This window comes from Salminus brasiliensis, chromosome 9, assembly GCF_030463535.1.
Source record: "Salminus brasiliensis chromosome 9, fSalBra1.hap2, whole genome shotgun sequence".
Classification (NCBI taxonomy): domain Eukaryota; kingdom Metazoa; phylum Chordata; class Actinopteri; order Characiformes; family Bryconidae; genus Salminus; species Salminus brasiliensis.
In genome coordinates, this window is record NC_132886.1 from 13,255,685 (window position 1) to 13,278,441 (window position 22,757).

At 41.4% G+C, this 22,757-nt stretch overlaps 1 protein-coding gene across 1 annotated transcript; it reads right to left on the reverse strand.

Moving 5' to 3' along the window:
* Positions 1-628: 628 nt before the first annotated feature.
* LOC140562085 (protein O-GlcNAcase) lies at positions 629-22,069 on the reverse strand. Its single transcript, XM_072687484.1, has 17 exons — positions 21,652-22,069; positions 19,981-20,032; positions 15,417-15,514; positions 15,174-15,304; positions 13,965-14,136; positions 13,577-13,675; positions 12,488-12,757; positions 11,406-11,492; positions 10,846-11,270; positions 10,535-10,709; positions 9,292-9,348; positions 9,114-9,199; positions 8,607-8,711; positions 7,382-7,473; positions 7,038-7,233; positions 6,642-6,798; positions 629-5,682 (listed from the first exon to the last, which is right to left on the reverse strand). The coding sequence occupies exons 1-17, from the start codon at positions 21,689-21,691 to the stop codon at positions 5,546-5,548; spliced, it is 2,379 nt and encodes a 792-aa protein (XP_072543585.1). The 5' UTR covers positions 21,692-22,069; the 3' UTR covers positions 629-5,545.
* Positions 22,070-22,757: the final 688 nt, after the last annotated feature.

Here is a 22,757-nt window from a genome sequence, read left to right on the forward strand (position 1 = left end):
CACTTCTGTGTATTTGTGTCTCAGTAAATCTGTATTTGTCACTGTGCAGTAAAATGTGTTCTCCGCATTTGACCCATCTGTGGTAGTGAACACACTCACACACACACAAGTGAACTAGAGGCAGTGAGCACACACACACAGAGTGGTGGGCAGCACCCGGGGAGCAGAGAGGGTGAAGGGCCTTGCTCAAAGGCCCAACAGTGGCAGCTTGCCGATTATGGGTATCGAACCCACAACCCGGGGCTCTAACCGCTGAGCCACCTTTGTCCCTTATAATATGTTGTTATCAAATGGCCTTGCTAATAGTGCTAACCTGGGACAATGCTATTATCCAAGCTCCAGGTTGGAATGCAGCTATGTAGGTGTGCAGTCAGAGAACTCAGGTCAGTCAGAGAATGTAGGTCAGTCAGAGAACTCAACTGCTGGACCCTCGGTTCCCTGCCTCTGGGTTAAGAGTTGTGTTGTTCTTTTTAAACTGACAACATCCTCATTTAAAACTTCTGCTCCTTTCCAGTGACTCTTCATTGCTCCGAAATGTGTTCCTTGTAAAATTTGGAGAAATACTAAAAACTCAGCAGAAAGCAGGAGCCACACTCTCACTCTTTACAAGCAGAAAAGGAAGGCTGAGTTGAGTTAAAACAAAAAGCGTTTAATAGTACTGTAAACAGACTTCATTCCAGTACAAAAAGTTTAACCGTAATTGTTTTAAAAGAAACCTTTAAAAACATCCAACATAAAAGGTTCTACATTAAATATCGTTACTAGCCCATTCTGAGGCCTTTTAGTAAACAAACCATGGCAGCGATATTAAAACCAGTCAAAATCAGTGCAAAGATGAGCTGAAACACAACATCTAAAATGAGATCATGCAAAATAACATTTTAATGGCAAACCTCCAACAAAAATACCTACAGGGAGATGAAAAAGCAAAAAACATCATGACTCGTGAGATTTAGTTGCTATGGTAATCGTGGGCTACTTGTAAAAGATAGAGAGCGTCAGTTGATGTGGTGTGTTTGTGTGTGTGTGTGCGCGTGTGCATGCAGTAAGGGGGCTGACGCTGATAATAGTTTTCCTTCAGAGATATTTATACACTAGTCTGTGTGTATGTGTGTGTAAGTGTGTGTGTGTGTAGGTTGGTAGGTAGTGTATCCTGCACAGAAAAGGGGCGCTATAAAAAGCTCATAGTGGCCTTCAGTGATTCATCACATCAATTCCTGCAGGAAAGACCACAGCCTTTTTCATAGTGCACAAAGCTCTCCGAGTGTGTGTGAGTGAGCGAGAGGGACAGAGAGAGTGTCTAGCTCCTGGATTTTTCATTGTAGAATATGACTGGTAATGTTAAGTGAAGTCTTCATGTGTGTTTTGTATGTACATGATGAGAGATTACAGATAGAGAGCAGAGCTGACTGAAGACAGAAACAGTGACTGTGATTACATGCAAAGTTCTTCATCTAAGAACCTGGGCTGAACCAAGATGTTTATAAGATCAGTACATATTTTGACTTTATAACTCTTACACATAGATTCTCTCATTAATTTCTCAATAAAACAATCTTTCTGGATTTGTCACGCTTACCGAACCTCCTGCAGACTTATTTATGTTTAAGGGCACTAATGAGCATATCGGCCATCTTTCTCCGAGTGTCCCAATCATACAGTGGAATTTAAGCGTGATTTTGAGGGCACTACAATCACAGCTGACTACTTGAGCCGGATGTGGACCAAAATGCATTGCAAATCTTGTTACTAAGCAACCGGAGCTTTAAACAAGGCTCAGCCACTCATGGGTTTGTATATGCGGCCGTTACTGATGCATGAATCACTTGTGTTTCTAGCACTACTTAGTTAACTAAGAAGTCCCTCCTATACTAATGAGCTCTCAGTGGCTAGAGCAGCTCTCAATGGCTTCACCGGAGTTCTAACTCACCACTAAATCTGTCTGTCTTAATCCTTGTTTTGCCTTTCTTTGCTCATTTCTCCTTTTTCCCATGTTTTGGTTTTTGCTCCTTCTGTGTTTATCCTGACCTGACTTTGACACTTCTCTCTCTCTCTTTTGGATTTCCATTTTTACTAATAAACACTCACCCAACCTTACAACATTACAATATCCTCACACTTGTCTTAGCTCGGAAGGTCAGCCTCTAAATTCATTTTTAGTTTTAGCTGAACTAAAACTGTCCAATTTAGCAAGATAGCAAGTGAAGGTTGTCAAGTGAAAGTGGGGGAACGCGGAAAGTGGTGTCTACAAAAGGAATATAACTTGTCAATTCACTAGTTTTGTTTACATTAAATGTTTTGAAGGCCTAGTTTGATTCTGTTTTGCCTCCATATTGCTCTCTGTCCTCTGCACAGATTTAATGGAATAATGGAACATTTTAAAGGTTGTTTATGATAAACACTAAAATGCAACAGAAAAGCCTATGTTACTGCTACATTACTGCTACATGTAAAAAGTCTTAATAGCCTAGGAACATAATGGAATAATAGAAAAAACTTTTTTAAGAATTGCGTTTAAATTGCAACGTAATCTAAGAATTTTCTTACATTTCTTCTTGATTAAAGTCTTTAAAAAAAGTCTCATACATCAGATTTATGATGTGTTTTACATCACAGAATTGTTTACAGCTCTGCTCTTATAATGAACCTTATTGTTCTTGTAAATTGAACAAACCCCAAATAATAACAAATTGGTAAATTTCTGGGGTTTTAAGATGAATAATGAACAATGAATAATGTCTGAATATTTCCCTATCTTATGAACTTTACAGTGTTCATTCTTAGAGTCAGCATAAGCATAAGGCAAAAAAAAATCTTCATTTATCATTATTATTCATTTCTTTCTTTCCTCTTGATGAAAAAGAACAGTTCGTATTCTTAAATAGTTTCCTGACATTAACAATGCCTCACACTTCTCACAGACTGCAAGAATTCAGAAGGTCAGCATCTAAAATGATCAGTTTAAATTACTTGAATTACTGGAAGCAGACTTTCCCAGACAAAGATTAGGCCTAGTAAAGGTCTTAGTGAAACCACTGGTCTGCATGTGAACACAGTTACTGCTCTCTGTCCTACCACAACCTAGTCACCATCTACAACAACCTAGTCATTGTGCTTTAGACTCCTAAAGTGATCAACAGTTCCAACACACAAGCTTGCAGCCACTCATAACAAGCTACACATCAGTACCACCAAAGCTACGAGTGATCCAGTGGAAGAAGTGCTGCTTCAGTGAAGAAACCAAGAGAAAGAAGAGAACTTAATCAAAGTGGATTAAGCGGGTAATGATGATGTGATCAAGGGGAGATGTTCTTACAGAATCTTCAGCAAGAGTGCAGATTACAGACCAGCTCTTCTTTCTACTACATAGATGAGATCAGGGCAGACCAACAGTACATTGGCATAGAAGGGTTAGAGTGGGTCCAAGGTTTTGTTCCTACAACACAACTAAGAAGTGTTCCTCAATTTCCACATCACTTAGATGAACAGAGCCACTATAATGGGACTAGCTCCACCATTGCTGGAGGGGTGTGTGTAAACCTAGTCATTTCAATGCTAGCCCAGCCTTAGTTAACAAAGTCCCTTAGTTGCTGTGTTCATCCATAATGCACTCTAATGTTGTCATTATTGCAGTAGACTGGAATACATAACAGGAAGCATAGGGGGTGATATGGCTTCTATCATTTCCTTGCACCATAAAGGAAGAAATTGCTTAGCAACAAACAGAACTGGGCCCTTATACACATTTTAATTAGTTTATTAATGGAAATTAATGACCACAAGATTTTTAGCAAGAGCGAAAGCTCAGACCCACAATGATCCCTCCAGGATAAGACTAAGCGTAACCAGCCCAGACTGACTGTAGATCAGCACTCAAACTGTCAGACTCTTCAAGAACTCGGACCCTGGTAAACAGAGAGGGCTGATGGAAACCCTTGTACCTGCTATAGCTGCCCGAACACCATCCTGAACTAAGCCCAGTTTATCTCTTCTGCTCAGTCCAGGAGGAGGACTCTACATAAACTGTTCTGGAAAAGATGTTCAAGCTTGCCTAAATCTCATCCATGCTTTCAAGGAATGCATCACAAGTAACACTACAGGTGGGGGGCAGTTAGCATTATGTCAATTCAATCATGCTGACTACCACCAATGCAGTCGTTCTACTGTTAGCCACCTGCAGACACAAGTGAAGTATTTCTTAAGCCCCAAATTACGGCTACTAAAAGGGCTGTTTCACACATGCTACCCTTGCATGACATGAGCTATACAATTTATTTGACTTCAGAATGAGACAAGCAGGTAAACGCAGTTTCCAGCAAACTCATAAATATCTTGTCATTTGACTGTCTGGAAACTGTGATGCATACTTTTATTTCTTATGGTATTGATTACTGTAAGTTTTTAACTCTGATCGGTCACAGAAAAAGGGAAATTATCTGTCCTGTCCCACTGTTTAACAGGTTAACAGTTCTGACCATGGATCTACGGATACTACGAGGATACTAGGATCAGATATCAGTCCCGATCCTAACAAAATTAGCTGGGTTAGGTATTAGTTAATTAGACCAATCCACAGGACCGATACATTCACCAAACCCGCCAACTTGCACTGCCTGTAATGAAGGACAGCCGAGAGCGAGGGGGAGGGGGTTAACACGTCACTGCCACAGCTGGTCTTCCATATAAAAAGAACTAAGAAGAGAGGAGCTGCTAGCTCTTCTTTGGTCTCACAGACTTTGAATTTCAGAATAAAACTCCTGAGGCCAGACAACACTGTGCCGCGGTCCAGCACAATTCATTTTAGTGACAAATAATCCACAATTCGGTTTGTGTTTGTTTGTTTTCTATTGTTTACAAAGTTAGTAACCATCTTGTCTGGTTATCTGTGATTTTGTGCTTATTGCGTTGCATTATTTTTCTTATAACTATTCATTTACTATTCAATATTGCGTTAATTAGTTCATAAACAATAATTGCTTTTCGTTTTCTTTTTTATTTTATTTGTAAAGCACTTTTGGATAGCACCTAAACTTGTGCTATATAAATAAAGGTGACTTGACTTGCCTTTCTGATTAACTTTCATAGTCAGAATGTGTGAATCAGACCTTTATAGAAATACTTCACTCACTACTAATATAGCTTACAATGAGTAAGACACATTGTGGGTAAAATATTCCTTAAATTTGACCCCTTTAGTGAAATACACATCTCTATCTGCTGCATATGTGCTGTACACTGGACAGTAATTTCCCTGTACTTAGAAAAGCCTGAAACATTCTCCAATCAGAAGCCACTTACAGGTACAAGTACTAAAGTATCTTGTCACTGGCTCCTGTTTCAAGTGTGATTTGAGTCTGTTTATTTTTCCTGTATAAAGTATAGTTGTATGCTTTGAAACTACTGTCCATAGTATTTGACTAATTCCATTCTGATTGGAAATGCTACAGTATTCCTTCAAGCCATAACTGCCCTTCAATTTGCTTTATATCTTTGCCAGAGAAGTCAATGTAGGCTAATGGTGGTCATTCATGGGCTGATTAAGGCTCTAGAGCAGTCTGCCCAGAATGAGCCCTTCTGTGGAGCGAGCCTCCCCCCGCAGGATCTCTAGGAAGCCCAGCTTTGTGAGGAACTCCATCCTCAGCCTGTCTGTGGGATGCACCTCACAAAACACACCCTGTGAGCCTAAAGAAAAAGACACAGAAAGAGAGTTGTAACTGGTTTGTAAATACCTTGGAGATGGAACTGGAGAATTTCAGAATGTAAGAAATGATCTGACTCTGAACCCTGTGCTAACACTCAACAATCATGGGTTTCTCTGAGGTGGCTGAAGATCTGAATGGCTTCACAGCAGGGAAGGCTAAGGAAACTGATCTGAAAACCTTTTGTTCATTTCCAGTGTCAGAAATGTGACTAGGAAATGGCAGTTAAGAAGAACAGTGGAAGGAACAGAGGAACAGCAAAATCTGAAAGACCAGGAAACTTCTGTGATTTAACTGCTTGTGTGCTGGTAGGAAAGGCAAAGCAAACCCCCATATGACAACTATTGTGCAGCAGTGCTTGTACAAACATTATCTACACAGAAGAGTCATCAGATGGAAAGCTAACCAGCTAGGTAGGGTTAGCTAACTAGGAGTAACCAGACATAACTAGATATTAATACTGTGCTCTGAGCCAGGTGGCTCTCTTCAGCTTCAGCTTCTTTTTTTGTTCCTACTCAGTTCCCAGTTCTCGTCCATTAGCTAGGTTTCCCCTACACTCCTAAAACAAAGGGGCTTCAAAATGGTTCTTTGAGTGAGGCCTACCAGAATCTTTTGAAGGTCTAAAGAACCTCAACTTGATGTAAAGGTTCTTTACCAATATAAAGGTTTTTCATGCTCACACATATCTAATACACATATCTTCATTGTATGGAAGTATGGTATCACTCAATGTACCATTTGAGGCACCTCTATTTTTTTGAAAAAAAGGGGAAACCTAGTTAGTGGGTGAGAACTGAGGAGGAACAAAAAACAGCTCCCATCTGGCTCCCAGAACAGGACAATGATCCAAAACACACCAAAAAAACACAATGAGCTACTTCAAGAAACACAAACTAGAGCTTTGCGAATAGCATTTAGTGTTCTGGCCTGAAGATCACTCACCGTTGGCTTTGAGTGCTGTGAGCAGGGAGGTGAGGAGGCTTCTGCTGACGCTGCAGTCAACCAGTTCAGGCAGTGCCTCCAGCCGGAGCTGGGAGGGGAAATGGTACAGCAGGGAGTCTGGGTAATCCTGCTCCTCATGAAAACTCAGCAGTGCCTCCTTCAGTCATCCAGCAGAAACACAAAACACACTCAGAGATGGAAGCACATGATGAATGTTGACTGCGTGTGTCTGTGTTTTTGTGTGTATTTTATGTAGTATTATGAATTACTCCTATTATGAATTATTCACTTATTACCACGAATTATCTGGATATGTATTATAAGAACATTGTTTACAACTGCTCAAATATTTCTGCACATTAAGCTGTCCGGATTTGTCCTGATTTAAACCCTGACCTTTGTGGCAGTGTGTCCGGTGGCTCCATGCGGACGCATAGGGTATTTGTCCCTCATTGCGGGCAGCCAGGTGGCCTGACATCGCTTGGCAAAGGAGCGCACGTCTAAGATGCCAACAGCACACCCACACACACCCAGCTCATCCTCCAGAACAAAGCTGTACTCTGGGCACAGAGCCAGGGATGCACCTAGGCACCTGACACATACACACAAAGACATATATATTATTGCACACTACTTAATATTAGACTGCCCATGGTGCTGGGCCTGATGCTGTCATGAAGGTCAGGAAAAATGGTAAACTGTGTTGTTTGAAGTGTTCTTTAAATTGGAACCAGTGTAACCTGTCACCGATGAAGTCTGGATGGGCTACAGACGAGTCCTGAGCACCTCTAGCCCTCTGATGCAGCTGCCGCACCATGCGGTACAGCTCCAGCTAGTGGAATATGCAAAGGAATATTTTAGTTAAGATATGCAGCACATCATCAGTGTGGACTCCCCCTAAAGCCCTTCAGGAGCTAAATAAGGAGCGCTATAGCTTTATAATGTTTGTGTATGAGTGACTGGTGATTGTGTGTGTGGTGAGTGACTGTGAAGTAGTGTATACATAGAAGAAGACCAAACTGTGTTATTCTACCTTTTAACAGAAGTTGTGTGTAAAATCCACACAACCTGCTGGCACTGAGCAGGCATTTACAGTACCAGTGGGGCAAAGAATGGCCTTATCCACCATTAATGTAGTGTGGGTGTGTATTATGTTGTATGGTTGTTGTTGTAGTGTTTAGAGTCCACATGGAACTGGTGGCACTGAGGAGGCATTAATGGTGCCAGTGGGGCTAGGTACGCCCTTAGTCACCAAGTAGGCCAGTGTGGTTCTAGAGTTACTGAGGTTTGTTAAGTGATCTTTTTGTTGCACTGGTGTTCAATTGTATTTATTTTATGAAATTGTATTTAAATAAATCAATAAACAAAAAGATTCTTTTGTGCAGTTAACTCACTGCACACTGACTGATCACATTTGGCCTAGGAAGGATTTCAACAATATGAGATTTTCAAGGTATGATAATTGATAATTCTAGGTGCTTATACTGAATATGAATATTGATTAACAGGCTTTTTATAGTTGACATTAAGGTTAGGTATAGGATTAGGGAAAGAGCTAGAGTTAGGAATAGAGATATGTGATGGGGCAACTCTAAATCTTGTCACTTCATATTGTATTGATGACTGTTCATTTATTCAAATATAAATTTATATATAGGGATATATAAACTAAAATGAATTACACACATTTAAAAAAAATATTTATATCAATAATAATTTCTAAAGCATGTTTGTAGCAGAGATGTGAAAGTGTAAAGAACCTTTACTTTTTTTACAATGAATTTCGCTGTCAAATGAAGATTCTCACTATTACTAATACTCACTATTACAAACATGGTTCCTCATGGAACAAAAATAAATGTGTAAATGTGTGTCTGCATGTGTATAAAAGTCTGTGTGTGTGTGTGTGTGTGTGTGTGTGTGTGTGTGTGTGTGTGTGTGTGTGTGTGTGTGCATGTACGTCACCTTGTCTTTGTGCTGGAAGGGGCGTATGTTGTAGAGGCGAGAGGTGGGGAAGAGAGGAGGAGGATGACTGAACAGCTCACTGCTGGTGCCTACAGGGAGAAGCATCTACACCAACACACACACACACACACAAACACACACCAGATGGAAAGTTTAAAGGAGAAAGAGAGAGAAAGGGTGAGATTAACCCTGCATCAGTTTCTGGACTGGTTCGTTCAGAGCCTTTAGTGAAGTCTGATTTTACACATTCAAATGATTTTCTGTCCTGAGCAGTTATAACGTGAATATCAGCATGGAGGAATTGGAGAGTACTGTGGGCCACCATGTTTTCTATGTGTGTGTGTGTGTGTGTATAAAAGAGGGATGTCTTTAATACAGGAGACATGTACACTGAAAGTGAGATACATCTACTTATTTACCTCAGTATTAAAAGGTTACCCATGTCTTAATCTGACATCTAAAAAGTTATCCTACTGCGTTTCTCTGCTCACAGCATGCTACTCCTACCTGTACTTCCCCTGAGAGTCCTCCTTTAAACACCCAAGGCTCCGCCTCCACACCTAGAAGATCTGCTCCGGATGAGGCTCCACACCCTGTTCAAAAGAAGCTTCTCAGTCTCAGGGCTTGGAGTGAAGGAGGCTTTTCAAAATTGGCATGAAAACAAAACAGAACAAGCTTTACTCACAGTGGAAGCAGTTCTTCCAGGAACCCAGTGAGGAACTTTCGCTCATTACACGCCCCTCTAAAAAAAAGAGAGAGTAAGAAGAGAGTAAGATGAAAATAAAAGAAATAGGCAATATGGATGTCAAGATCAAGAAGTTTTTTGCCCTTGTGTTTTGCCCAATCCATTAAAAATCACTGGATCAGATCAGTAGATCCCTAGTAATCAATGAAATCAATAAAACATATCCAGAATGGCTGCTTATTAAGACTGGGACAAGCATTCTTGCCACTGTCTATAGACAGTATCCTTATATACTGTAGTCGTCCTTTCTTTTAACCCCCCACTCATCTTGAATTTGCAGCTGATATTACCACTGTTATAAGCTGTCTAGACTAGGACACTCTTATGCTAGGCTTGGTTGGGCTAAGCTACTCTGTTTTGGCTAGGCTACTCCATGGTTATAGTCTAACCATGGAGTAGCCTAGCCAAAACAGAGTAGCTTAGCCCATGCTATGCTATGTGACTGTGGGCTGTCAAAGTGCCAGCCAATAAACCAGCTAATAAAAGCACAGCTTGCTGTTTTTTTCACAAGTCTACCATGAAAGAAATAACAGCGTGTTTTATTTGGAGGATAAATAACAGGGTTGTAAATGCACTTGTAAAACTACATCTGGTAATTTTTCACCCTGACCAAAGCCACACATTTACGGTTTATACATCAAATAACAACTTAATATACTCAATAAATGAGCAGACTAAGGTGCTGCCACTATAAGGTAAGGATCACTGGTTTTATCAGCTGAAGGCTAGCCAATGCATAAAAGGTGGGTACCCTAAACTTTCCTGCTGCATTGGCAGCAGTTTAAAAAGAGGTGGTGCCTGGTTGTGCATGTGTCGGAGGAGGCATGTGTTAGTCCTCCCAGTGTAGAGAGCATTACATGCGACAGGGAAAGGTACTAACGAATGGGGTAAATAAATCAAGAAATGATAAAGTCTATGGCACCATGTAAATATTTCAATGTATTACAAGTTCATGTTTAATTTGAAGGTGGTGATTTTTTGGCTCAGCATTTCTGTGTATGTTGTTTTCACAATACAACAAAATCCCTGCCAAGGTAGATTCCCACTACAGTGTTAAATTTTATACCAGGATAGATAAAAGACTTTAGCTGAATGCCATTTATTCCAGTAATTCTTCTCTTTCTAATCATGCCAGCCTATCTCTCTGTGTCTCTCACTCTCTCTCTGTTTCTCTCTCTCTCACCTAGCCAGCTGATAAAGGCCTTGGCTACCAGCATGGTGTTCCTCAGGTCCCATACGTAGGGGTAAAGGTCATAAAGAACAGCCCTGTTCACGCTGTTTACCACACTGCCATGAAGCGCTGCAATCTCGTCACACGCAGTTAGAAACCGACCCGCCCTGGCTCGCCACTCCTCCACCTGAGAAATAAAGAAGCAGAGGGATTTTAGGTAGGAATCTATAATCTATTCTATAATCACCATGTCTTTCTAGTTTAAGGTAGCATTTAATTAAATACACACTGAAATACAACACACTAGCATTATTTACAGTGACCTTTTGAGGCTGGGTCTTCTTCCCATTGCCGTTGACGCTGACGTAGTGGCAGTTGGCTTTGAGCCAGGTGAGGTCCTGCAGCAGGCTTTGGGCTGGTGGGCCGTGTTCATGGGGCAGGTAATACAAGCCCACCAGCAGCCGCACCTGCGCCTCGTTCAAAGGACCCTTCCCAGCACACAGACCCTTTCCCTGGGCCTTCTCTCGGCTGTGGCCCCCTTGGGCCCGCTCCTCGCTCCGCAGGGGGCCTGCCCCGCTCTCCTTCTCAGTAGCGGTGGGTCTGTGATGCTGAGCAGAGCAGGCTGGGAGAGCCCCTGCTGTGGAGGAGGGCTTGGAATGGGCACCATGCTGATTGTCTGAGCTGTCAGAAGGTTTGTGTTTGGAGGAGAGAGCAGAAGACCTGTTCTCTGTAGGCCTGATCTGCCGACCTGAGAGGGGAAGAGAGGTGTTCATTTTAGACATGTGCACTTTTAATATAATGAACATGTGCTCCAAATAATGAACAGGGCACGATTTCAGACAGCTTTGCCTGTGGCCATAGTATGTCAGTGCTGTTTCAGTACCAGGCTGTAGAGGCTGATTCAGTTCATTCATCCAGTCCTGCAGTGCAGCAGAAAGAGCTTGGTCTGGACAGTACTGATGTCCTTCACCTAACACGTGCACAAACACACATACACACACCGTTTTAAGTGTAAACATTACAAACATAATGGACCATATTTATAAAACTTGGCATTATGGTTCAACGCCAGGCAAAATGCATGGTATGGAAGTTCTATACATATAGAGCTACGAAACCATGTACATAACTGTATCCATGAAAGAACGGAAAGATAAACTTCCTCAGAACTGTATGTTTATGTATTGTAATTTCACAGTTCTAGAGCGGCACAACAGTCTAACTGCCTGTTCCTCAAGTGAAAGGACACATTTAAAAAACAGAGAAAAAGGTCTAATTAAGCCAACAGAGAAAGAAGGAAAGGAGAGAGAGAGAATGGTAGAGAAAGAGAGAGAGAGAGAGAGAGAGAGAGAGAGATAGATAGATAGAGAGAGAGAGAGAGAGAGAGAGAGAGAGAGAGAGAAATAGAGCAGAGGTCAATCATAATGATCACAAAAGAGCTGAGTGTGGCTGACTGAGTGTATGTGTGTGCGTGAGAAAGTCTTGTCCACTTAGCCCTTCATATGATATCAAGCTAATCATATTATGTCACTGGGCACTTGCTCTTTTGTAACCATGACGATTGACCTATGGCCAAAGAGCCCTCATGTTCACACGTCCCCACTCCTTCAGACCTCATTACAGCATGAAACACTTGTTCTTCCTCTCTCCACATCCCTCTCTCTTTCTCAGGTGCCACTCACCAAGCCCAAGCCCATTTCTCACTAACCCTCTAAGATTCACTTGAGTGCCAGTGCCCTTCTGACCCACCGTCACTTTCCCGCATGACATTTCTTCCCTCTTTAACACAATCAAATCTCCATTTTCACACACAATCTGGCACCATCCCCCAGTCTCACACTCATCTTTCATCACAGCCTGTTCTCTCCTCCTCCCCAACTCCTGCACTCCTGTTATCACTCGTCCAATAAGATCTCACAGTTCCATCCTCCTCTCCTCTACAGCCACCATCTCTCTCACTCTCACCTTCTCTCTCTTCCTTCCCTGCTTTGTGCCAGCACCCCATCGTGTGCAGAGGGATGTAGTTGGCTTCAAACTCGCAGTTAGGGTTAAGCAGGAGACCCCTGAGGTTGGCCCGCAGGCCAGGCGGACGGCCCTTGAAGGGTCCCAGGAAGACGCGTCGGGAATCGTAATCATTAGCATGAAGATTGTCCCACACCAGAGGAGGGCGCTGCAGCACCGACTGCACCTCCACCAGCGAATCTACACTCAGCTCCCGCGAGATCACCTTGCTCCCTGTCGAAGAAATTTTAGAGGGAGAAGCACATTAGCCCATCTGGACTGTGAGGCGAACGCCTTAAAAGGCTCACACCAGGCTAGGAGGCTATGAACGTAAGATCATGCGGCAGCCTAGTGGGTACAGTGATGACCCACCAACCAGAAGTTTGTTGGTTTAGATACGAGAACTGAATGGGATGCATTCATCTACTTTAAGTTGTACCCACTGCGGACACAGATGTGAAAGTGCACACACACACAGCTTGGCTAGTCCCTATAGAGAAGTATTATTAATAGAATAGCACATAAACATGTCTTTACTGTGCAGGGATGGCTTTCTACTAGATGTTTGAGCATTGCTGTGATTGATTTGATTGAATTCTGTGACAAGAGCGCTAGTGAGGTCAGGATGTTGGATGATCTGGGGGGCTTTATACCCCTCTGGTTGCCAATAGGTTCACGTTTATCTGCTCCAGAGAGTCCTATTCTACTTTTCTACAATAGGTGCAACTCAAAGTGGCTGTGCACAAATATTTGGACACATAGTGCAGTCTTCAATTATAATGTAGTCTGTTGTTTTCACTAGAAACACCTGTACATCGATAGTTAAAGTGAACAGTTTTGGAGCATGTTATCTAAGTTCGAACACAGAGCTCTCTCAGCACAGCTCAGTCACAGTTTAAAGCAACTCTCCAAACACAGACAGGGGCCTTATGTTTCATAGGGAGAGAGTGCAGATCTTCAATCAGGTGTCTGTGTTGGCACTGTGATTATAATGGTAAAGATCACAATCACTGGGATTAGATAAGCACACTCCTCTTAGATAAGCACACTAACCTGTCCAGATGACAGAGATGCCAGGCAGCAGGTCCTCACCCACTGTCAGCAGATACGGAGACTTGGACACGCTGGGAGAACAGAGAGACCCACAGTACTCTACACAACAGAGATAGAGATAGAGAGAGTGTGACAAGGTAATATGTGTATTCAGTTGTATGAGCCTTTGTCTAAATTTGTGTGAACACTGGGTATGATCCTCTGTGAGTATATATTGTCTTAATGTTTTTTTTTGTTATAAAATGCTAATAATAATGTTAACAATTGACACAAATGTTAGTACTCTCTAGTATGTTATTACTAGAGATAAATAGAGTAATTATGACAGTACACATTTCATTTCATTCACATGTCATTACTAAGTGGAAGCTGATGTTTACTGGCCTACCAGTAGGGCAGAAGAGGAAGACGGGTGGTTCCCCCAGGAATCGGAAGATCTCATTGGCCACGGACACCTGAGCGTGAGCGAATGAGGAGAAGGCCTCAGTGTCGGCTTGGCACATGGAGTGGTCAATATCGTCAAACAGGATAGCAAAGGCCTGGCAGCCCAGTTCTGACACCTAGTGGTGAGGAGGAGAAAGAGTGACAGTAAGTGGAGCACGATTCAGGCTTCTGTAACACTTAAGGGAATTGTGGAGTTAAACGGGACAAATTTTAAAGTAGTCGGAGGGGGACAGATCTTAATAGGACAGTGGTAAGCTAAATAATAAAGTAGGTCTGTATGTGTGTGTGTGTATAAAAGTGTGTGTGGATATGTGCACAGTTCTGGGGCTATTAGCTAAGAATAACTGTCCTTCTTATGCTGCAGTGAAGATTGCTACCCAACAGTTTTAGTCAACTGCAGATTTCATAGGTGCCCTAGAATTGATAACTGTGTTTACCTTGGCATAGCCGAATAAGGAGGGCGGTGAAACAGGCCAAATCCTTTATTTGAAAAACCTTCCAAGTTTTTTTCAGCAACAAGACTGGGTGGAGAGTATTGTTAATAAAGTGTTATCCCTACTTTAAATAATACCAAAAAATGCTAGCTGCTATTTGAACCTTGGGACTCTTAGTTAGGCTGCAATGACTGATGGACTGTTGAAGGCACTGTTCAACATCAGGTTTTTACACGAACAAGGCCTTGTCTGACCAGAATAAGGGACAACAAAATTGTGGTGTGAGGAAACGTGGAAAACAGTGGAATGCAAGCAGGTAATAGAACTAGGCTAAAAGTTATTCCTAGCAAAGTGTTCCCTTTGGAACACAACACAATACACAATTAATATCACATTAGGGACTGCTTTGTTTTCGTCTTTGTGAAGACATGACTTAAAAGCAGCTTCTTGTAAACTAGCCAATCAGAGCAGAGTTATTTAATTATTTATGAAGCCACGAACAAAGGGGAAAAGCCAGTGTCATTCTAGGGTTAAATCATAGGGGGTCATGGTGTCTAAAACTGGATCTCCATGTTTTTTTTTGCCCCAATCAAAATCCCAGGTTTAGATGGTGTTCAGATTAATTAACAGAGCTTTATTTAAACCTCTGTCACTAAACTTTTACTGTCTTATAAAAAATATTTAAATCAGTATGGATGGTTGTGTGTGCACCTGCATACCTGTCGAAGTTTGCGTTTCAGCAGTGTGAGGTCTGAGGAGCTGGAGAAGACAATGTCCTGACCAGGAGAGAGCGCATAGACAAACCTCAAACCCCTTGACTCTGCCTCACACACCAGAGCTTTCAGCTGGGCTAGAGAGCGAGGGAGAAAGACAAAGAGAGAGAGCAAGAGGGTCAGAGGGATTGGCACCTTGGGTTTGCAATATTTACAATATTTATTTAAGTTGCCACATGAATCCCATACCTTCCTCCTCTGCAGAATACACCTCTCTCCACAGTAGCCGATGCTTCAGGTCATCTTTAGGGCCATAGAGATATGTATTGAGACCCCATCTCTGCATCCTGAATGTGTGTAACACACAAATAGCAGGAGAGAATATAAGCCATTACGGTAAACATTCATACAGCCCACTGTGAACTTGACCTACAACAAATATGGCTTACATTAAAGCAATATTAGCATAATAACAGTTATATGATGTACTGTCCAAAAGTTTATAGACACCTGCTTGTTCAACGTTTCTTCTGAAATGAATGGTACTAATAGGACGTTCCCCCCTCCTCACTGTTTGTACAACAGCTCTCACTCTCCTGGGAAGTCTTTACACTAGAAGTTATAACATTGTTGAGAATATTTCATTGCATTCAGCCACAGGTGCATTAGTGAGGCCAGGTACTGATGTTGGATGATGAGTTCTGGATCACATACATCACTCAAAGGTAACTCATCTCAAAGGTATTGGATGGAGCTCCATCACCCCATAGAACACTGCTCCACATCCCATTGCTAGAGGGCCTGTAGTTACTGTAGGCTCATGCTTGGCTTCTCCAGAGCATCTACTGGCAGTGCTTTTCTGTGGTGATTATACAAGCTGTGTTTGAGCAGCTGAACAACTTAGAGCTGAATTTACTTTTTAGAAAATTTGCGTAGAACGGAATCATGATAATAACAAAAACAATACAATAAACGTATACTATAAATGTACAGAAGACCATATTAAGCCCCACAGAAAAACAGGTATGCCACAAACACTCCCTTCCTTTTCCCTGAGCACCCCAGGCAGTGGGGGAGATGATAATGGTAGTGATTCCTCCATTGCTCTCCATCATCAATAATGGAGGGGGTCAAGTGTCTTGCAGAGAATGGCTCAGGGCCTGGATCAATACCACAGCTACCAGACTGACCTAAGGCTAGTTCCACTCTGCATGGATCCGAGGAGGTCAGTAGAGTTTATGACTGCCGGTCTGATGACACCCTGGGTGGATATGTCTGTATTAGAAACTGATCCACGTGTCTGTATTTATACCCAAGAAGAAGGCCACTAGATTGAGTGTGCTATTTGGAGAATCATTACTGTAAGTTCTGTATTAGAGTGTTTCCAGTGTGATGGCCATTGTGGGAGCAGCTACCTGGCAGTGTGTTAAGCTAAGTGAGTAAAATGAATGTTTATTGGAGAGGGTTGGTCGATACAAACACATTTTGAGAATCGCAAATACGGCAGAGTTACTGCGCAGCAAGAGCAAGAAAGTCATTAAGATATTCAGACTGATCGCAAGAATTAGAAGAAACCAGAGCATGTGAGATGTTCTCCCTCTTACATACCTCTTACAGTAGTATTTCAATAAATGAACATCCTAGGGATGATAAATGAACATCCTTTTATATTGGGGATTCATATAAACTTGACCTGCACAGGACACCTAACTCACAGGGCCTATTTCCTGGATATGGATAAAGCCTAGTCCTTTAAAGTCCACTGAAAGAAAAATACAGTGAAATATACATGAGTAGGCTTGGACTAGACCTGGACTTGGACCAGTGTAGTTGGTAGTACAGACTTGGCAAGTTCGACCTGTGAGCACAAACTCCAGGGGACAGGAGGGCCCTGTGTTGCATGGTTATTCTGTAATTGGAACAGCAGCATGGTGCTAAATGTGTTCTAGGATGTTGGCTATCCCAAGTCCACATCAGTTATCTCCTGATGCATCCTCAAGCAAAAACATGTCCGGGCATTTGGGCTGTACTGAATGCTGACTTTTGAATGGAACAGTATGCAGGGCTGCGAGTGATGATGATTTACAAGTCCACAAGGACACAAGTGCAGACAAGAGAGCTGACTGAGAATCAGCCTATCTGTTTGTGTGCAAAGTATTGCCACGCCCTTGCTTAGCATTGGACCTGTTCTGATCTTTTTTGGATTTCTCTTGTTGGTTCTATCAGCTGGTCTATGTGAGTATTTTTGTTCATGACCGTTTTTGGATTCTGTCTCTATTTTTGTGCTCTCATGTTTTGGTAACAGCTTCTCACAGTTTTGACCTGGATCACCGCACTGACTTCTCGTTTGGACTGCCCTTTAACAACAAAACCTAGTTCCTTATTTTATCTATGAGTGATTAGTGGGTTGCTCCATCATAATTCTATGTCTATATTTATAACAGTAGTGCTACATTTAAAAAATACTATCACTCACTAAAATAATATTCTTTCAACTAAAATATAAGAAGGAATAAACAACTTAACCCTTTAAAGCCAGAACAAATGCCCCACAATCTGATTTGTTTAAAACTGGATTGTTTATTTGACCTTCTGAACAGTTGTTTAAAAATAAATTAAATAACACTTTTATTTTGTGTCATGTTTAATATATTATGAATTTATTGCTCACCGTAGGTTTTTAAACTATATATATATATATATATGTATATATAGAACACAAAACTGTTTAACCCTTGCTTGCCTATATTGAAATCTATATATTTTCTGGCACAGGCAATGATAATATTTGGTTTTATTTTTGTATTTATTTATGTGTTTGTTATATATTGTTGTTATTACCTATACATTGTTAAATAATTATTATAAATGTCAACAGTATTATCCTGTTATTCACAAAAACATCTTTTTTTGGTAAAGATAAAGACATTTAATCAGCTATTTATTATTTAATTACTGTGATTCATACTGTAATTAATACAGATACAACTGAATGTTGTTGTTAATAGATTCTCTAATATATACCTGCATTTTTAGTGTTTTGAAAGTACTGACCATCATATAGTCAGAAAATCACAGTTCATCACGCTCCAAGTCTGTGTGTGAGTGTCTGGACAGTGTGTATGTGGCTGAAGTAGAAGACAGATGCCTAAAATACACTGAGGTTAAGTTTGTGTTTCTCTAAAATATTAAAACATGCCTCCCCAGGACTGACCACTCACCATCCACATTAAAAAAAAAAAAAAAAGCGCATTGTTTTATCCTACCTCTAAGCCTTAAAATTTCTCTCTCTTTCTCTCTCTCTCTCTCTCTCTCTCTCTCTCTCTCTCACACACACACATACACACACACACACACACACACACACACTCTTTCCTTCAGTCCCTGTCAAACCACTCATTTACCTAGCTACTGTATTTCACTCTCTTTTTCGTCCATTACACTTCACCTACTCCACTTCACCAGCACATCTGTGGGATCTCTCCAGCCTCAATCAAATGTGTAAAAATACTCACGGTCTTCCTGCACACCTCTCTCGCTCTCCATTTTTCTCCTTTACTATTAATCCTATCATCTATCGCTCATCTTGGACCTGTGCCCTTGTTCTCTAGCTTTTCCTCTCTCCTACTGAGTGGGTAGAATGTTCTCTCATCTCCTCTCTTCCTGTGCAGATGGTGTCCTACACGTTTGTGCTCTTTGCTGACAAACTACACTTACACACACACACACACACACACACACACACACACACACACACACACAAACACACACAAACACACACACACACACACTCACCGAGCAATTTCTTAGAAGGACCTGTACACCTACATGTCCATGCAATTATCTAAGAGGGCGGACTGTGAGAATATTTTTGCTTGAAGTCCGGGTCAGCTTTCCTGTGGTCTGCGAACAAAGCACCCCCCCACCCCCCCACCCCCGTTGGTGGGGTGATTGATGAAAGAAAGGGAGGAGACGGAGTGAAGGTAGGTTTGAAGTTTGTTTGACATGGAGTTGAATTGGGAAGCAGGGGTATATATGAGGCTTGCTAACTGGGAGGAAATGTTCAGGGCGAGTATTTCCCCCATAATTTAGTTACGTCATAACTCGTCATGAACTCGCCTTTTGCTAGTTCAGTGGTTGTTCTTCCTTTGAGCTCTTTTAGTAGAGAGTGACCACTGCAGTCACAATAATTAACACATTAATTTCGAGAACAGACTGTTCACTTGCCACCTGATATGTATAACCCACCACATGGCAGGTGCCACTGTAACCAGATAATGAATATTATTCGTCCACCCTCTAGTAGTTTTATTGTTATGGTTGACAGAAGTAGCAAGTGATTTGGCATGGCAATAAATACTGAATCCTGGAACACTCCAACACATCTCCTCTCACAGTTCTCACACTGTCTTCATCACTCTCTAGCTCTGCTTTTCACTTAAGCCCGTCCAATTATAATCTAACCCCTTACATCACCATTGTAATCACCACTTTATGAATCACCCCCCCCCCCTCACCCAGGGGAAATGGAGAAATTCTGTGTTGCTGTTCTCTGTGAGGGCTGATGGTAATGTGTGGTGCACAAAACTGCGGTTCACTGAAGCCTCACTGGCACCAGTGTCCAGCCATTTGCCACCCCTCCTACAGGAACTAGAGTCTACAGAATATCCCACTGTCATCTTGGCAACACAAATAAAACATAAAAATATTACTTTTCAAAATGTATCTGTATGTAAGAGTGTTTACGATAGTATTGTATTGGTATGTTGTACTGCACTGGTGAGTTAGATCCCATATGCTCCTGCATACTTACCACTGAAACAGCACTTTCCTCTGCTCCATGGACCATGGTCGTCCATAGAAACCTGCACAGAAGATGTACAAACATAAAATAATATATATCACAAGACACATACATTCAGATCATCGATTTTCACTTTTTGCCATTATTTGAATCTGGCAGTCAATGCATCAACATTTCATGGTGAATGGACTAATAGAAATACTCCAAAATACTCATGTAAAGGTGCAGTTTAGGAGATTTTGCATTAAAGCTTTGCATTACAGTGACAATATAGAATTGGCATCCAATGACATAAGCCAAAACAATCCTCTGTCTACATTTTCTCCATCTACTGTACATTCAATCAGAGAAATGATATGCAGCATAAACCCTTAGTATGAAAACAGAGAACATGTGTTAGGAATCTTAGGAATCTCTAGTTAGAATATGCACTGTGAATCTTGAGCAAGAATGTGGAGCATAAATATGCATTATTAATATGCAGTATGGATTTTAAGTAAGAACCTGGAGAATGAAAGTGCAATTGAAATGTTTATAATGAATAAGCATTAATAACATGCAGTATGAATCCTTAGCAAGAATGTATATAAATGTGGAGAATAAACATATATGAGGCTTTGGCAAAATTAGAAGGTTTGAATGTGCACTATGAACCTGCGGTATGAATCTTTAACAAGAATGAATATCACAAATGTATATTACAAACATGTGGCAAATTAACGTGCATTATGAGCATGCAGTATGAATCTTTAGCAAGAATGTGTATTATCACTGTATTATGAACAAACAGCTCGAAACAGTTCGAAAACCTGAAGTCTGAATGTATATTCTGAACATGCAGCAAGAATGCATATAATAAATGTCCATTAAGAACATGCTGTATTAATCTTTGGCAAGAATATGAAGTATAATTCTGCATTATGAGCCTTCGGTATGAACCTTGAGCAAGACTACATATTCTGAATGTGTATTATAAACATGCTGTATGACACTTTAGCAAGACTGCATATTGAGAATGTGATTATGAACACCCAGTATGAAGCTTGGGTTTCTGTGCTGCATAATCTGATGTCTGTTCTGGGCTTTTTTTCTTTTTCTGCCACAGGCTAACTGTATGTGGTACAGTACTACTGCAGGACAGAAGTGGGTCAGCGGTGAGCAAACACCTCCACACTCGCTTACAGAATAACCATTTCACATGTTTTTTGTTTTGTTTTTTTTTTGTGAGAGCTGACATTTTCCTACTGAGCGAGAGTTTAAACACATCCATACAGGCAATAATATGATAATATGATCATTAAAAAAAAAAAAAAAAAAAAAAAAAACCTGGTTAATTAGACTCAGCATAATGCGTGTCAGAATCAGTATAGAACAGGTGTATAATGTGCAGGTGTGTGTGTGTGTGTGTGTGTGTGTGTGTGCCTAAACAGCCTCTATTCACACTCACTGTGAATGTGGCTATTTATAATACACGGAGGCTGCATAAGATGGGTGCCCTAGTGCTCTATAAAGAGAAATGGGTTAAGGCCACAACGCCAAAACACATGCATCAAGTCTGACTCCATTATAATGGACAGTTTCCCTCCTTAGACTGAAGTGCAAACGCGAACGAGGAGCCAGTCCACGCACATTCCCCACACTCAATAACAAAGACCAGCAGGGCCACACGCCGCTGCTTACCTTCAACGACTCCGCACAGAAACTCGTCTCTCCTCTCCATCTCTGCTGATACTGCCTCTAAAACCACACGCAGTCCGGGAGTTCACGTCGCCAGCGTCGAAACATCCGCGCTACGGCGCCTCTGCTGCGTCCATGGCCGAAAGCCTGAGCCTTCAGCGGCGCATCATCCTGCACCCCCCCCCCCTCTCCGTGAGACCACCGGTTCGACCCAAGGAGCCGACAGGCGCTTTTGGACTTCACCGCAGTCCAAACCCAAATGTTGCCTCCTTACAACGGGGCAGATTAGCAGACCTGCTCATTCGCTAAAACACAGATCAGCCAAAGAGCCAAAGGCGTGGATGATCTTTCCGCTCGCGCTCACTCATTACTTCTGGGCTTGTCGAAGGAGAGGATGTGTGTGTGTGTGTGTGTGTGTGTGTGTGTGTGTGTGTTAGAGAAAGCGTGTGAGTGTGTGTTTGTGCTAAATGGGTGGATGGGAGGGGGGGGGGTGCTCGTATCATAGCGACCTGCGACACCTAGTGAGCACTTTTCATAAGCACACACACACACACACACACACATCCACACAGACCATTAAAACCAGTTAAAGCTGAGCCAGAGGGGTAAGCTGCAGCAGAAGTGCTGGAATAGAAGACTGAGATAGACAGACAGATAGACAGACAGATAGACAGACAGATAGACAGACAGATAAAGTAGCTACCCCTGTATCTGTCTACTGCACATTTCACAAGTTAACACAAAATGATGATATTTTCATATTTGACCTGTAACATTAAGAGAGAATAAAGAATATAAAGATAGAATATAAAGAATTCATAATATAAATATATAGTATCAATATATTCCATGAGTATAGTATGAATATATTCTTTATATAGAATATAAAGAATTCATAATTCTATCATTAAGATGTAAACACTCACATACTTTCTTCTACTGAGAGAGAATTGTTTACAGTGTTAGTTCAGAGTGGTGGTGAATGGATGTCTGTAGTTTAATTTAATGCCTCTAAACATCTGTGTACATGGCATCCTTAGTCTTTAGTCACAGCACATCTGTAAATTATATATACCTGTTTTATAGCGCCTCTGTTGATATTGTATAAT